This window comes from Copidosoma floridanum, unplaced genomic scaffold (assembly GCF_036245765.1).
Source record: "Copidosoma floridanum isolate Cflo_tuat_1 unplaced genomic scaffold, Cflo_Japanese_pri ptg000020l, whole genome shotgun sequence".
NCBI lineage: Eukaryota > Metazoa > Arthropoda > Insecta > Hymenoptera > Encyrtidae > Copidosoma > Copidosoma floridanum.
In genome coordinates this window covers 7,039,303-7,055,505 of record NW_028321897.1, presented here as the reverse complement: position 1 = coordinate 7,055,505, position 16,203 = coordinate 7,039,303, and the positions used below count along the sequence as shown (strand labels likewise).

General features: G+C 41.3%; 1 protein-coding gene across 1 annotated transcript in view; it reads left to right on the top strand.

The window, feature by feature from the left end:
• GluRIB (Glutamate receptor IB) overlaps positions 1-16,203 on the top strand; it is a 251,623-nt gene that overhangs the window by 220,471 nt on the left and 14,949 nt on the right. The window contains exons 5-6 of the mRNA XM_014353259.2: positions 14,224-14,356; positions 15,579-15,699. Coding sequence (XP_014208745.2) covers positions 14,224-14,356; positions 15,579-15,699 — 254 coding nt within the window. The remainder of the gene's footprint in view (positions 1-14,223; positions 14,357-15,578; positions 15,700-16,203) is intronic.

Below are 16,203 nucleotides of genomic sequence, written 5' to 3'. Positions count from 1 at the left end.
CAAAAAAAAAAAAAAAAAATCTTTGAGAAGCAAAGAAAGCACTGACGATGACTCGTTACATTTAAATCCCCTGCTTGGTCTCACATGGAGATAAATGGAAGAGTAATTGGACCGAATGTACGTAAGAACGAGGAGGAGGAGGAGGAAATAGACACGGATTAAGAGACAATGAGAGATAAAGTCGGAGCTGTATATGATGATATTAATTCCTCATCTCGCAAAGTATAGCCTCGACTACTACTACTACTACTACTACTACTACTACTACTACTACTAGGGGCAAGGGGAAGCGGTATATCGAGGATGAGCTCGAGACGTCGCAGCTATTATCGGCGACAATTCCGTGACTCCCGCCATATCATATACATATACGTACGTGTGCGGCATGGAGTGCAAGTGTGGATCCAGCTGTTGCAACACACCACCACTACCACAGTGGTATACATGGCTGGGGCTATTGTGCTAAATTATCGAGCAGAAAGCTCGACTCGCTCGTCCGCGTTTCCTTTCGTACCACTTTTTGATTTATCGCCGATGATTTCTTTCTTCGTTTCTCCCTCGCTCGCTTTTGTGTTCGACTGCCCGTATTATTGGTTATTAGTGGCACGGAAACCACCATTTTTCAATTCACACATGCGCTACGCATGGACTCGACGTAGAAGTTCCGATTAAAGAATTTCTAATGACGATTTTACGATTGGGACATCGCCTCTTCGTCAATTTCTCGATTTCACCCGAGGAGCAGAAATAAAGATCATGTCCTATTTTTACGCCGATCCTTGTCCTTTTGCCTTCAAAATACTAGCCCACCCGCTACTCCCCTTTTATTTCTGCAAGTTCCCCTTTCTTGGAGGGATGCATTAGGTGCCGCATGAATGGACCACCGCTACGAGACTGCCATGAGTCTCGAGAGCGTGTCCAAGAGGATGGAGCACAATGCCCGCCCGAGGATAGTGTGTATGTGGGGGTCTCAAGCGGGCAGCAAAGCACGTAGCGAAAATCGGGGCGTACGCTTTAGGGGTTTATTGGCACAAGCTCGAGCGAGGAGGGTCGAATTCTCTCGCGCCGACGGGGGAATTCGCACTGTTTAACCATCGACAAATAACGCGTCTGCGTGGAAATTCCCTGGGTATTGGTGATATTGATTTTCTTTCGGGCTCTCTGTAATCTTCTCGGTTGAAAAGTATTTTTTGGACTGTGCACTGTAGAGGAGAAAAATTTTGATTTTCGGGTCTCTCGATTGCTTATCGATCTTCGTTCGGCGTGACATTTTTATCACAACCGACGGAATGAGTGAAAAGCAAAGGATTCATTGCCATTTTTGTCATTCATCATGTTACAGCTTTAAACCAGAGAATACGTGAGAGAAAGTTTTATGAATGGATTAACCCATTGTGAACGAAAGATGTTTTTTGTTAACTTGCAACAAAGGTATTTTGAAAAGTAGTACAGAACCAAGTTTAACACTGTCAAGGAAAAATTAAATTATTTTATAAAGAGTGTTATTGTAAAATAATTTTATTATGGAAGTTTAAGTGATTAAAAAAAAAAAAAGACACTTTGTCAATACAAATCTTACCGTGGGACGAGGGATTTTCCGAGAAAAGTGATGAATCTTACCCTAGAGAGCACGCGTATATTGAACGGAGCGTAATCTGCGTAGCGCGTAAGGTCCCCGGAAAACTATTTCCTTTTATCGAACCAGCGACTTATTATACGTTTTCCCATTCGCATTCGCAGCAGCGTAACGAAGGAAGCGATTTTTTTTTTCTCTCCATCTTTTGGAGATAAGCCACGCTTATACAGGGCAAGGAAGCCCCAAATGGCAAAATAAATTTCAATAATACAACGGGCACTCGTTCATTTCGGAGACTCGTTCGACGAACAGGAGAAGATAATCCACTCGGTGCAGCGAAAAAATTGTAATTACAAAGAAACTCGGGCTAAAGGGAATGAATTTTTTCAAGGAATTCTCGCCGAAGCGCGGCTGTTATATTTCACGTCGGCGTGTACGTCGGGTTGTAGCATCGTTATCCATATTGGCCATCCTGCAGTATCGGAATTCGTTACCAGCCACTGCAATTGCTCCCGCTCGCGGGAAATGGTAAGCGTGAAACACGATCGGCTTACTAATTTGCGCGGCATTTGCGTGATACACTACAGTCTATACCCCAAGATCCATCCTTGTCTAAACCCCGAGCTCGCCTTTTTCGTATTTCTCTGTGCCAAGTTTAATTCCGCTTTTAAATTTCAGCCCCCGAAGCGAGTAGCGAAAATATTTCAGGTTTGAATTGGCGCAAGGGGAAAAAGGGGAAAGATGGGCGGGGGGTTGCAGGAGGGAAATTCAATTATCGTATTGAGAGCGTGAATACGCTGCAGTTGAAGCCTCGACGAAATGAATTTTTGGCAACGCAAGGGCGTGATGCGTTTGTACTTCAGGTGCAGTGTGTGTATTTTCGATTAAGTAGTATTGTTTGAGTTTGGTCAGCCAATATTGGAAAATAAATTATCCACCGGACACTGCATATACATGTACGATGACACTGTATGATTTTATTATTGTAAAAATAAGGCAGAACATTAAGTTTTCGCAAATAGTTACTATTTCTAAAACGTACTCATGTACTCTACATTTGACCATTGGCCATAAGAATTTTTCTGCTCACAGCTTATAATCAGAAATAATATCCTCGTGCTAACATTAGCGTTTTAATGACTTTTAAGTATGAAAAATAATAAAGAAAAAGTGCAAAAAAATTTTGTGGTACTCGAAAAACTCAATTCAGGACCTTGTTGTGTACTAATAAAATACTAACTTAATTTATTCTTCGAAATCTCAAGTGATTATTTTTTTTAAATCTGCTTTTGATCAACCGCCTGTTTGTTTGAAATTCATTCAGTGTTTCGCGTTTGGAAGTACAAAGAGAAATAAATAAATTCAAATTTTTTTTATGACCCATCGCTTGATCAACTCAAAATATTTTGGTTCCAAGAGCTAAATTGAATGATTTTGTGTAAATTTTTTGTAGCTTTCAATGGCTGCTCCAACCCCAAAATTAGGCGATCGTCCATTTTTACACGGGCGTCGAAGAGAAAAGCAAACGTTATGGTCTGAATATTAGCGTGAACGCGAGTGCGTTGATAATTACGAGGCGTATTTTTTACGAGCAAAGGTCGGGAGAGCAAACATTGTAATTTCATAGAGAAATTATGATTGTAATCGCGCGAAAAGCCGTGAAATTAAATATTCTCCGTGTACACGTGAAAATCAGAATGACAGTGTTGGGTGGCTGCTCTGTGTGTGGATGATTCACTGTATCGATCACGTGAACAAATATTTAAAGTACTGTTTATTTTTCTCGATTAATTTGTTTTAAAAATCGCCAAATGGACGAAAAATTCATAAAAATATTGAAATCGTATAAAATAAATCAAATAAGTAAAAACCTTTCTGATGCTCTATCATTATTTACTGACCAGTTTAACATTTTCAAAATATCATGAAGCAATCGAAAATATTTAATACTCGTATTTTGAGCTCGATAAAACATCAAACAATACGAGTGAAAAAATTCAATGGAAATTAATTTTCGTGGAAGCTAACGAGTGGCGTAAATTTTGAGTAGAATTTTGCGATATCGTTCATAATACCCGCTATAGTAATTGATTAATATTCATATCGAAATGGAATCCATTAATGTGAAAAGTTGGAAAATAAAACAGCGCCCACAAAAAAAACCTCTCTGCTCGTGTTTGGTTGATTGGGCCACTTGGAAAAAGCTCTCCACGCCTGAATGTAAACATTTGAGAAAAATTTAATCATGAAATTGTTATTTATTTATTTATTATTTTTTTTTTTTTTTTTATTGTAAATAAAAAAAATTGTTTAGTATGAACGAGCAGTAAAAAAAAAATATAATAAAACGTCGATCCAAACAAACTTGCCAGCTTTTGCAGGAAATAATATATACAAATAGGATTTCCACTCGGATGCGCTTCGCAAATACGTGGATTGTCACACATCGCAGCAACGACATGTGCAACGACAGCAAACTAAACGAATCGTCAACTTATTCGCGACTCACACGTACTTATACGGTACACCATCAGTCTGAAACACGTAACTTTTATCATCAAAGCCCTCCCTCATCAGATCCTCGTTTTGGCTTCTTCAATGATTAACTTTGAACTTTGAATTCCCTCCAAGTTTTTCGCGATTTAACAGCTATTAAGCTTCATTGTATATCTACCTTCCAACGCACAATCGATTTTTAAGTATAAAACCCTAGGCAATACACTTATTTTCCCGTAGGTTGGAAGATTTCGCGTAAAAAGCGCGACGTGGAGAAAAACCTTATTTCGAAAATGGGAGAAAATGCGCAACAAACGGGAATACTTATGTCTCCCGGAGCGGTGACAGGCCGCAAATTCATCCCTATTTTTCATTTCCTCGAAAGCTCCGGCGCTCCCGCCTTTTTCATTTATTCCTCAGTTTCGTCGTCGTCGACAACGACTCTGTCGACGTCGCACGTGAATTTCGCTCGCGACGCACCTGCTGCCCCCACTCCTATACGTACCACCTCGGCTTTTTTCTTTCTCCGGAGCGTGTAGCAGCCGCTAATCAAAGGAAGATCGATCGTTTTTTCGTCACGCGCATACAGTAGGGGTAGAAAAGAAAAGTGAGGAGGAAAAGACGCTGCTGGTAGCTCAATCGTTTCGCTGGCACGGTAATCTCCCGAGAACGGGTGATAGACAGGACCTCGCGTGTGTGGGTGCTTTTTTTATGGAGGATTTTGTTTTTTGTGCGGGCTCACACTTTCGGCGGTGTTCATGATATAAAAGCAGAGTCCCATTACTTGCGAAAGCTTCTTCGTATATGCTCAGACCATTGGATCCTTTGTACTGCTGTTTTTCACGGAAATTAGGTCACGTGATACCGATTTTGCATGAAGGACATAATGAGTGAAGGTAATATTGTTACTTTGATGATGTACAGTAGGTAAACAAGTTTTGTTACACCGGATGAAACCAGGGGACGAGCCACTACGTGCATTATAAATATACGTGTGATGAGGATAACAATGTCGAGCTGTAATTGCTTAGTGACAGTGGCTGCGGAAAAGCTTGCTTTATCTGTTTCGATGCCCACACGTGACAAGTTTGTAAGATTAGGAAGTGTACATGATGAAATAAATATTTGTAGAGCTCACGTAGTTCGGTCATGGGTCTCGAAGAGCTTTGGGATTGTTAAATTTGATGTTAATTTAGATGTTGCAATTGTTGGTTTTAGGATACTCCAACTTTTGAAAGCTGTTGTAATGTAAAGCATTGAGATTCAAAGCACTTACATGAGTAGAACGAAAGGTTTTTTATATTTCTACAAAAAAACTTTGAAGTAATTTGCGTTTTGGACAACTCGGTCAAGAGGTTATTAATGTATGGTTCTTTGCACATTTTGTTATTAGTTGTAAAGAGATAATTGATGCAATTTTATTGGGTTATTTCATTAAGGTTTACAAGATTGTTTGAAAAACCAGTTTTAGTCGATACAGATCATCACCGCGTATACTACAAAGTAGTTTTGCTTCATAATGTTTCTGTCATGGTACTTTTTGATACTCAGAGTTTACATTGACCGCATCAAGGGATTTTCTTGTCCCGAATGTGTAGGACACTGAAATCAGATTCAAATAAGTAGCTGCAAGTACAGAGAGTTCGGGTACCTAATTTAATCGACTCGTAAAGTAAGATGTTTTGTGGAGTGGAGGGAACAATCGTAAAATAGGACAAGAGACAATGTGAAGTAAAGTTGGGATGAGCAGCCGTAAACGACAACTATGAATGATATGTTAAGTACTAAACAATGGTTAGCCAATTTTTAATTTATTGTGTCCCGTTGTGAAGTATAGTCTTAATAAGGAGCCTGAGACGAAGTACGCGTATACCCAAACAAATAAATAATCCAACCTCAACCATGTTGGTCTTTTACTTTCGCATCTGCACTTTCTCCAAGATCTAAGCCATTATGTTTGTGGCTTTTTTAATGTGGAGTCACATCGTAAACGTTGGTATTTCTTTCGTGAACGACGCAACATGCGACCGCGTACAAGAAAAATCCTTCCCTTCCACGCCATAGCTCGAGTAAATTATTGAAAAACGCATCCTCTTGAATTCCCGCGTCACTTTTACACCGACGCGGCTCTTCTGTATTTGCCCGAGAGACAGAGCGCAAACCGAGCGGGTAGCTGAAAAACGCGGAAGAGGAAAAAAAGGAAGAAGAAAGAAAAGAGTGGCTATTAAAAAAGAGGAAGAGCGCGTGGCCCGGACGCGCTTGGTAGCTCTTTTTTTTATAACTCGCGGGCGAAACGATATGAGCGAGTTAACGAGCTCGAAGTTACAGCTGCGTCGTGAACGAGAAAAAAACGAAACCAGCCGAGGATGGATCGCCAAGAAGGGATAAGAAATGGAAAATTTTTTATCCCCTCGCGGGTGTAGGGGGGGGGAGCTCTTCTTCTTTTTTGGCACCGATCCTCCGCGTGTAATGTTCTCGAAACGCCGGGGGGGGGGGAGAAATGAGGGATGATGCAAGCTCGGCTGCTTGCCACGGAAGCGAGCGATGGTTCGTGTAAAAAGGCGTGCTTACCTTAATTTCGGGGTGTTGGCTCTCCGGGAAATGATGACCTTCCCCTACATTAGCGCGATTGAGCGTGTCCGCTGCCACAATAATTTTTACTCAACCGAAACTTTTTCAATCAACGTATGAGAGGAAAAAAAAAACTGGGAGCAATGGTATCAAAAGAGAGTAAGCACGTATGAAAAGGACTCTGAGAACAGCTTCCGCGTTTCCAATCAGTCTCAAAACCCGTGAAAAAAAAAAAAAAAAATGTTTGCGCTTATATTTACTCGGAGAGAGGACAAACATGACTGTAGGGGTTGTGAAAAGCTAAAAAGTTTTCTATAATTAACGGGACACAAAGGATTGATCGAGGGCAGGAAGGGAGGATCAGCTCGAATTTGAATGGGACGGGCGAGCGAGAAAAGTTCATTCGCAAAAAAGGGAGGAAAAGTCATCGGGTCCGGCTGAGGCTATAGAAACGCACAAGAGGAGCTCTTCAGGTAGTATGGGACGTTCGCTTCTGAATTTCAACGAAGCGATGCTGCTAGTAGTGGACAATCCCTCGGACGACAATCGTACGAACTTTTTTATAGAAACGACTGCTGGGGGCCATTGAATCCGAGGTCACAATGACGCGGACCGGAGAAAGGGATGGGATTATAATTGGCCGCTTATCGCTGGGTCCTCGTGGAAAAATCTTTTTTTTTTTTTTTTTCGTTTTAAAATTTTTTTTCCCTTTTTTTGGGCGATATGCACGGATTTTTTATTTAGAAATGTAAAAAACTGGATTTTTTTTTTCTAAGTATTCGTAAGTTTTACTTGATCAAAAATGTTTGATTGTTTTTGTATGTCTGTCTTACTGTCTGTGCTTGCATTGATAAATATTAAAGTTCTGAATCAATGTCAAAATATTTTTTTTACATCTACTTTATGTCTTACATATTGTTTGAAATCCATAGAATCGCTTAGTTAAGCATAATGTAACACAAACAAATAAACTGGATGAAAAAAAATTTTTTTTTCAACTTTGCCTGCGAACAAGATCCACAAAGAGATGACACAAAACAAATTGAAGATCCAAAGGAACGAAGCAGAAAGATTTCAGCTGAGACACAGTCAAGCACAGAGAAAATTGCCATAAAAGCAGGCCTTTACTCATGACGGTAATTGCAGACCTACAATAAAACGTTGGTCTCTCGCGGACAGACTTCTCTTTACTTGTCTTTTCCGAGCATTTACGAAATTCATCTCACGGCATTTACGGACCATTTCAGACGGCTTTTATACCTTAGCTGCAACAGTACTTCCTTCTAAATCAGGTTCATCCCTCCTTTTCTGCAATTAAGACGCCAAGGAGCGGGACACAGCGATGAGAATGAAGGAGTGTCCTACAATTAGAGGGCGAGTTACGTGTATATGTATATAAAGCATACAAAGGAGGTAGAACAACTGGTGAAATTATGAGCTAAAAAAAGGGTAATTGGATTAGATTAACGTAATTTTGGAGCATTAACAAGCGCCTTGGCGAGTCTAATGAAAAAGCTGATTTATAATTACTCTTCTGGTTGATTTAAAGTTACTGATATAGTCCAAGACTATTATTTTGCTTTCTCGTAGAAGAAGCTTTAAACCAGGTAAAAACTACATTTTATTTTTATACACTTATAAATTAAAATGTAGTTTATGGCATGAAAAATATAAATATGTATGATTATTTACATCTGAGGATGCTTTAGTGGATCTTCCATATTTATTCATATATCATTTGATTTTACGGCAAAGGACTTTCAATATTAATTAAGAAAAAAAGTTTCCTGTCCAATAGCATCGACTTAAAAATTTTTTTCATTCTATGACGTGAATTTTAATTAATTATTATTCATCCAAACGAATCAATTCTATAAAATATGCATTAAAAAGGATCAGAAAAAATAAAGAAAGACACGAGGCAGCTTGGCAACACCCAACAGACTCAACACCTTTACCCGCCCTACGCAGGCATGCACGCACATAGAACCAGCAATACCCGGCCCCTCCGGCTATTTAGCACCGCTAATTAGTGGCGTCGACTTTGGGTATAGAGCCTAGCACGAGCCTGACGAGTTCTAGAATAGAGAGAACGAGGGAGAAGAGTTACGTAGCTCTCTGGTGGCGTTGAAGTTCTTTCGAGCGGGTAACTCGCGTTTCTATGGTATCTTGCGTATGCGTAATATTTCAGGTTTGTTGTTGCTGTTTCCGATTTACAATGATGTTGAAGCTACGCTTACATCCATCTGCGTCTGACCAAATACGGATTTTTCTACTTGCCATTGAATTGATTTTTTTTCTAGTTTCACTTGCTTATTTTTCATTCGACTGGAAATTTATAACCGTGAAATATAGAGTTTTGTTGCAATTACAACCCGATTCATCACGTGTTGTTGGATTTTTGCATTTCATTCTAAAAATATTGTAAAGCTGCGTTATTTTCTAAGCTTGTTTGCAAACATTTGATTCAAGTGCTCGTCTGACCAAATACGGATTTTTCTACTTGCCATTGAGTTGATTTTTTTTCTAGTTTCACTTGCTTATTTACCATTCGACTGGAAATTTATAAGCGTGAAATATAGAGTTTTGTTGCAATAACAACCCGATTCATCACGTGTTGTTGGATTTTTGCATTTCATTCTAAAAATATTGTAAAGCTGCGTTATTTTCTAAGCTCGTTTGCGAACATATGATTCAAGTACTCGTCTGACCAAATACGGATTTTACTACTTGCCATTGAATTGGTTTTACTTCTAGTTTCACTTACTTATCCCCCATTTGACTGGGTATTTATAAACGTGAAATATAGAGTTTCGTTGCAATTACAACCTGATTCATCACTTGTTATTGGCTTTTTGCACATGGTTCAAGTGCTCGTCTGACCAAACACGGATTTGACTACTTGCCATTCAATTGATTTCATTTCTAGTTTCACTTGCTTATTCCCCATTCGTCATCCATTTGACAAGATATTTACAAACGGGAAATATAGAGTTACATTGCAATTATGATGAGATTCATCACTAATTATTGGCTCCCTGCTACATATTCTAAGTGGAAAAAAAAAAAAAAAAAAACAGTTATAGCTCTCAGAGTCATTAAATTTCAAAAAAACGCTATCACTCGTAAAAGATAGTAATCATTTGGTAAAAAAAAATCCGAAATCAATTCACTTTTACTTCAACACTGCATTTCAGCTTCCAGAGTTCCCTGAATCCTAGCTAATTGTCCACCACAAACAAGCGTCTTCCTTTCCATACGATGGACGAAAAAAAAAAATACTCGGACGTTGCGCACATTTCAGCACTCCCTAACAACAGTGGCAGTCGACAACCTCTCGTTCTCCGTACGCCCTCGGCGTGGTTACTAGCCATTAAAAGCTTTACGCCACGCCAGCGCAGCAGTCGAAGAGACCGCAGGGCGCCACCGCTTTGCCCGCACTTGAGTTCCTCTTTTCGAGCTCCCACCTCCTCCCTGCACCTTCTCGGGAAAAACAAAGAAACTACAAAGAGGATGTGGCTCTGAAGAAGAAAAACGGAAGTATGCGGGCGCTGTAAAAACGTCGTCGCGAGCAGCTCTTCTCAACTCCAGCGGGATATATAATACAACTTTGGGAGGTGCCCGGGCTTCCTCGCGCAATTAACCGTTGCCCGGGCTCTACTCGGGCGAGCGGGAGAGGGGGTCGCAGAGCGTAGCTAAACGCTCGACATTTCGCCCGGTACGTGAGCTTGTGCGTATCTCTCTCTCTCTCTCTCTGCCTGTAGCCTCTCCAGGATGCGGCAATTATGCGCTGCTCCTCGTGTACCAGCGCACGAAGAGCATTCGGGCGTGTAACTCGAGAGATAAGAGAAGTCGGTGCGAAGCAAAAACGGACCTAGTCGTCGCGCGGCTGAATTGCCCAGGAATTTCGGCAGAACTAGAAGAAGGTGCGCGCAACGCGGAATATTATATTTATAATAATCTGCGCTTGCTGTCCCAGAGTAGGTACCTATACACTCCATTGAGTGGTGGATTTTTTTGACAGTCGTAAGCTCACTTTGTCGTTTGTTGTTTGACGTGTTTGCAAAGCGCTGTCACGTTTCATCGAAGCTTGGGGTGTGTGGGTGTGTGTGTGTGTGTGTGTGTGTGGTAGTTTCCTTTGGGCGAGATTGTTACGGAGATGCAGCGGATAGAGGTCGGAAGTCACGGCGAAACATACAAACTCTAATAGGACGAGTCGATGCTATAGTTGGGTAAACAAACGCAAAGCTTAAGGTAGAAGAGGCCACACTTAGATAATGAGAGAGAGAGAGAGGACGTAGAAGTAAGAGAATGAGGAGTGCAGTACGGGAGAGAGAGAGAGAAGGAATGTACTCACCAGTGGTAGGCGAACAATCCTGTGTACAAGGCTTGCGGTTGTCTCTCTCTCTCTCTCTCTCTCTTACTGTCGTAGTATAGAGTAGGCGACAACGAAGACGAGTTCCTGTGGTCCCGAATTCCCCACCCACCCATAGGTACGCAGATATGCGAGTATGTGAATGATTCGTGATTCCTGGAAGATGGGAAGAACTAGCGAAATCAACGGTGCTTCAAAAGTAGGAGCAGTTGAGACCAGGATGCTCTCTGTTGCCAGTGTCGTGTGCAAAATGTATGCTTTTTGTTGAAATCATAGTTTATATGTTCCATCCAAATATATTGCATAGTTTGTGAAAAAGGCCCAGTGTAAACATTGTTCCATCATAGGTCAGTAGAAAGTGGAGTATCAATTTACATGTATCATTTTCGATTTGGGCCAAATAATAATATAATATCTCGAATTCAATAAATTTCTCAGTGAGTACGTATGAATCCCTTACGTTTTACATTTTATTAGTTTTGATATTGCTTTTGTAAAGTAATTATTACATTTCTTATCTCAAGTTTCTATCGCTTTTCCTCATATTATACGGAAAATTGTTATGTTTGATGAAAAACTTTTGTGAAATCCCTTTTTTCCCCACATGAAAATCTCCTGACAGTCTCAAAGACAACATCAAATGCCATTAATCGTATTTCATGGGAGTTTCAGCAGCATCATTTGGTATAACAGTATGACTCAAAGCTCGTTTCATTCATCTTTGGGAGAAATATTAATCCTCTTACGGGTGACCCACGGGATTCTGATCCTAATAACATTTAAAGGTGACAGAGGACATTCGTATCATAAACCAATCAACTGTACACACAAGCAGAAGCAATATTGTTTTTTTTTTTTCAGCACTGCTCCATCAGTTTCACCAAGAGCAAAACACTAATGAAATATAAACTTTCCCTTTCTCGACTTCTTCATTATTACTTTATTGATATTTTACCAAAACTCACCCTCCAACGTCTATTGGCACGTCACGACAATAATCTCATACGTCGACGATGACACTCAAAATAATATCCGCACCCACAAAATCACAGCTCCACTCGTTCTTCCATCCATTCGAGAAACTTTTCGACAGCCATTCAGCTGTAATAATATAATTTCAATCCACGCCCCAAAAACTCGTCGTTCCACACCAGTGGCGCTTCAGCAATGGTGTACATGTACACATACACGACCGCAGTCACCTCAAAGTCTTTTCCCGCGCGCGAAGCTCGTTTTTTCATGTGCCGCGTGTCGTAGTAGTCACGCGCACCGGACCCCTTTATATATATATATATATATATATATATATATATATATATATCTCTGTCTAACAGCTCCGGAACGACGTGGCTACGTGAGGAAGGAAGGAGCGATTTGCCGTCGGGCCTTTTTATTGCATCCTGGGAATCTTTTCGCCGACGCTACTCGTCTTTTCGACGACGACGACGATTCCGTGGGCAAAATTATCGAGACGCCACCGACTTGCGAGCACGACGTCGTCTTCATTCTTTCTTTCCGCTTTCCAATTTCGTGCTCGCTTTCATCTTCTTGTGCCTTTTTCCTCGTTCTGCTCGTCCGGTCTTTTTTCCCCCGCCACACGACGACGATGTTGCCTTTTGTGCGTGCGCTGGAAGAAAAAACGCCCCAGCTCTTGAACACAAGTCCACAAGTACACGTGACCATTAACTATTTACGGGTGTACGTGGCTGGCGAACGTGAGGCAAATTGTCTATGGAGGGTGGATCCGTGAAGGATGACGATCGGGACGAGATTATCTGAAAGTACTGAATTTTTTTCAGTAATTTTTTGCCACTCGATAATACATTTCAGTACTGAGATGCGAATTTGTATGGCAGTTAGTGTTTCACGTAACACCGATCGTTGTGTTTGGCAACACGTCGATTCCTGTCATGCTCGAAGTAGACCGTAAAAAGTAACAACTCTTTACTTCACCGAAACAAAAAACATCTCGACCGCTCCCCTGTACGAACGGGTGGGAATAAAAGAATCCGAAACGAGCTCAAAGTATCCACAACCAAGATGCTCACTTGCACTACGGACATCTCGATTTTTTGTCTCTATCTTGGACATGAAAGGAGAGGAGGATTCTCGCTTTGTTGATACCTCGTTGAGATTCTGTTTCCACAAAAAATGGCATCCAGCATGATATAAATATTTAATGTGCTATTCATTGAATTCCACCCGGAAAACCTACTTATTCGCCTGTAATTATTCACGAGTGAAATATTCAACGCATCGGAGGGTATAAATCAAAAAATTATGAATCACCCCCGCCCCCATAAATTTCAGGAGCGTAATCGTCCCGCGTATTTGAATTAAAAACCCTTCAGCGATTCGAATTCATCGCGAAACGCGAGAGCACCCGTGCCATTATTCTCGAGCATCTCATTTTCGAAAGTATCGCTTCCGTCATCCATCACGCGAGTCGTGCGATTCAAAACACGACAAAACACGCGAGCGAAGGAAAGTTGCACCCGAAATCGATTTGCATAAAAGCCGGTGACGTATAATTTCCCTTTCCGGCGAAGCGAGAGAAAAGGCCCTCCCGAGCCAATTTTCACGGTAGGGTCCGCACAGGCGCGAACCTGCTGGGAAAAACTAAGCTCTTCCGCGTCATTAATTTCGCGCGTGTCCCGCAAGACAATTCAAAGGAAAAGAAGCAGCAGCAACAGCAGCCACCCCAAGAGATGTTTCACTCTTTCATCAATCACCCGAATTGTCTCGGATCGACACTCGTGGAAAAGGAGTTGTGCAGCAGTCCCGCGGGGTAATTTATTCCCGGGCGCACGTCAAAAGGCCCGCGCGCTCGCTCTTTTCCTTAATCGACGTCGCGTCTAACATCCTCCCGGCATTTTTCTTGGAGCAAGGAAAATGTGTCTCTTGGCAAATTGGTATTGACACGACACCTTGGCTGTATACACGACCAAATGGCTTTTTTCACCCGAGGAGGGGGGAATGGCAGACACGAGACGAATGTCTCGCGGTCGGAAAAGAGAAATGCGTGCGTGTACGCGGCTGCAAGGGAACAACTTAGCTGTGGACGGAACGAGTAGAAATGAGCTTTGTGTGTATTATGGTATACGTGATTGCAGATTTTCGGGAGAACTCGTTTGAAGCGAGGATGATCGATCATCCGTGTCGAAGAAGAGGTGCTCAAGTTTTTTTTCTTCGATTTTTGTTGCAGGGCTCTTGAGGCTGCAGCAAATTTATCAGGGGCTCAAGCCGGGGAACGACACCTTTCAAGTTGACACCGTCAAAAGGATACAGAATGTGTCCGAGGCCCTCGACTTCTTGCGCAACATCGAGGAACTCAATCGGTAAGACACGAGATACATCGTATTTGGCAAATTGCTTGAGTATAATCATTTTTTCCACGCAAATTACATCAACCGATATCCATAGTAAAAAATAGTCAATTATTGTATCATTAGTTAAAACGAGCGGTAATAATGATACATTTGTATTTTTGAAAACACTTTAACTCCAAAGTATTTAAAAATCAAAAAACAAAACAAGAAAACAATGGTCCTCCGCAAGTACCGCAAACTCCATTTATTTTCCCGTTAATCCATGAAAAATGGCCTCGGAAAAAATGACCACGCGCTCACATGGCCATTATCATCAGCCTCGATTACAAATGCAAGCGCGCAATTTACAACGCCGGCAAATCCTATTATCCCTTACACTTGCGCATATTTCCCAAAAACCAATAATCTCCCGAGCTCGCACCCATCTCCTGTACTGCGTAATCACCCACGTCCATGGTAAAATACGCCAAATTTAATGGTACCTGCGCTCCACCTACGTCATCACCAACGATTGTTTAAACTCCGCTCGTTTTTCCAAGAAAAAAAGCTCTCCATTCGACAACCAAAAACCAGAGCAAAAAAACGTCCTTCCTCTTTTTTTCCCGTAAAAAAAAGCACACTCGGTGCGCTGAAATACTTCGTGGTGCGTTAGCTCTCCCGCCGGCATTGCTCTCAATAGACATCATATCAAACACATTTGGTTAACTCTAGCACATAGTCAAGTTGGCTTTGTTGGCTAATGGTATGCACACATGGTTTACAAGTACCAATCACCTGCACCTTTATATTATCTCGGGCAAGACTCGACATAACAGTGACATCGAGGCCATTTACATTGTTTTTCATCCAACACTAACGACACCCGCGAAAAACATTTCACGGTTGTTCCGTCAAGTATTTGATGTTTGTGCCTCGTTTAATTAGGAAGCTTGTACATGATAATATCCCAATATTTGATGAACATACATTTCGTGGACTGAACGAGGTATTCCTCGGACGTGTGTATGCGTGCCACGGTTGAGCGTAAATAAACAAGTCGAGCAAATAGCATTAGTTAGCTTAACTACAATGTATTGATACGCTTCGTGAATTTGAAAATAGACATTAATACGATTGGATGCGTGGTAATCGGTCATGGGTTATTTGTTTTAATTTTTTTTTTTTTCTTATACGTATATGTACGGGAAAAAATCATCAAGGATCGTGCAATAGTAATCTCATGATTTCACAGGTGGAGCAATAAGTACGTGGTTCTCGACTGTCCGACCGACATGGCGAAGGAAATAGTCGTCAGTCACGTGAGGGACGTAACACTTGGACGACGGACCTACCACTATCTTTTGAGTGGCCTCGTGAGTATATTGTGGAGTTGGAAATTTGTCTTTTCTCCCTTTCTTTCTCCGAAGCTGAAATCAAAGCGAGTGACCCCTCGTCGACGCTGTTTACACGGTAATTACAGAAATCACGGCAGCAGAAATACTCGGTGCTGTTCTGTTTTCGGTGACCCACACGCAAACGAGCACCATTTACGGTCTCTCTCGCGCTCGACAAATTGCTTTTTTTTTCATACGTGTAAAATGTAGAGTAGCAGGGGTCAAATAAGGTATAATAGCTTGTCGTGGCGCTTTAATTGTAAAAAAGGGCGACGCGTATTCTTGTTAAATTAACGCAAAGTGTGTTTGCTAACGATGTGTATACGTTACGTTTCGTTGGCGATACGCCAGTTTGTGTAACGTTGTTTACTGTAAAGTGACGTCGAGTAGCGGCTGTGGGGGTATTGAAGTTAAGGAAAAAAGTAGTGTACGAGCAGCTGGAAAAAATCAAGGAAAAAATAACGATGGTCGTTTTTACTCTTT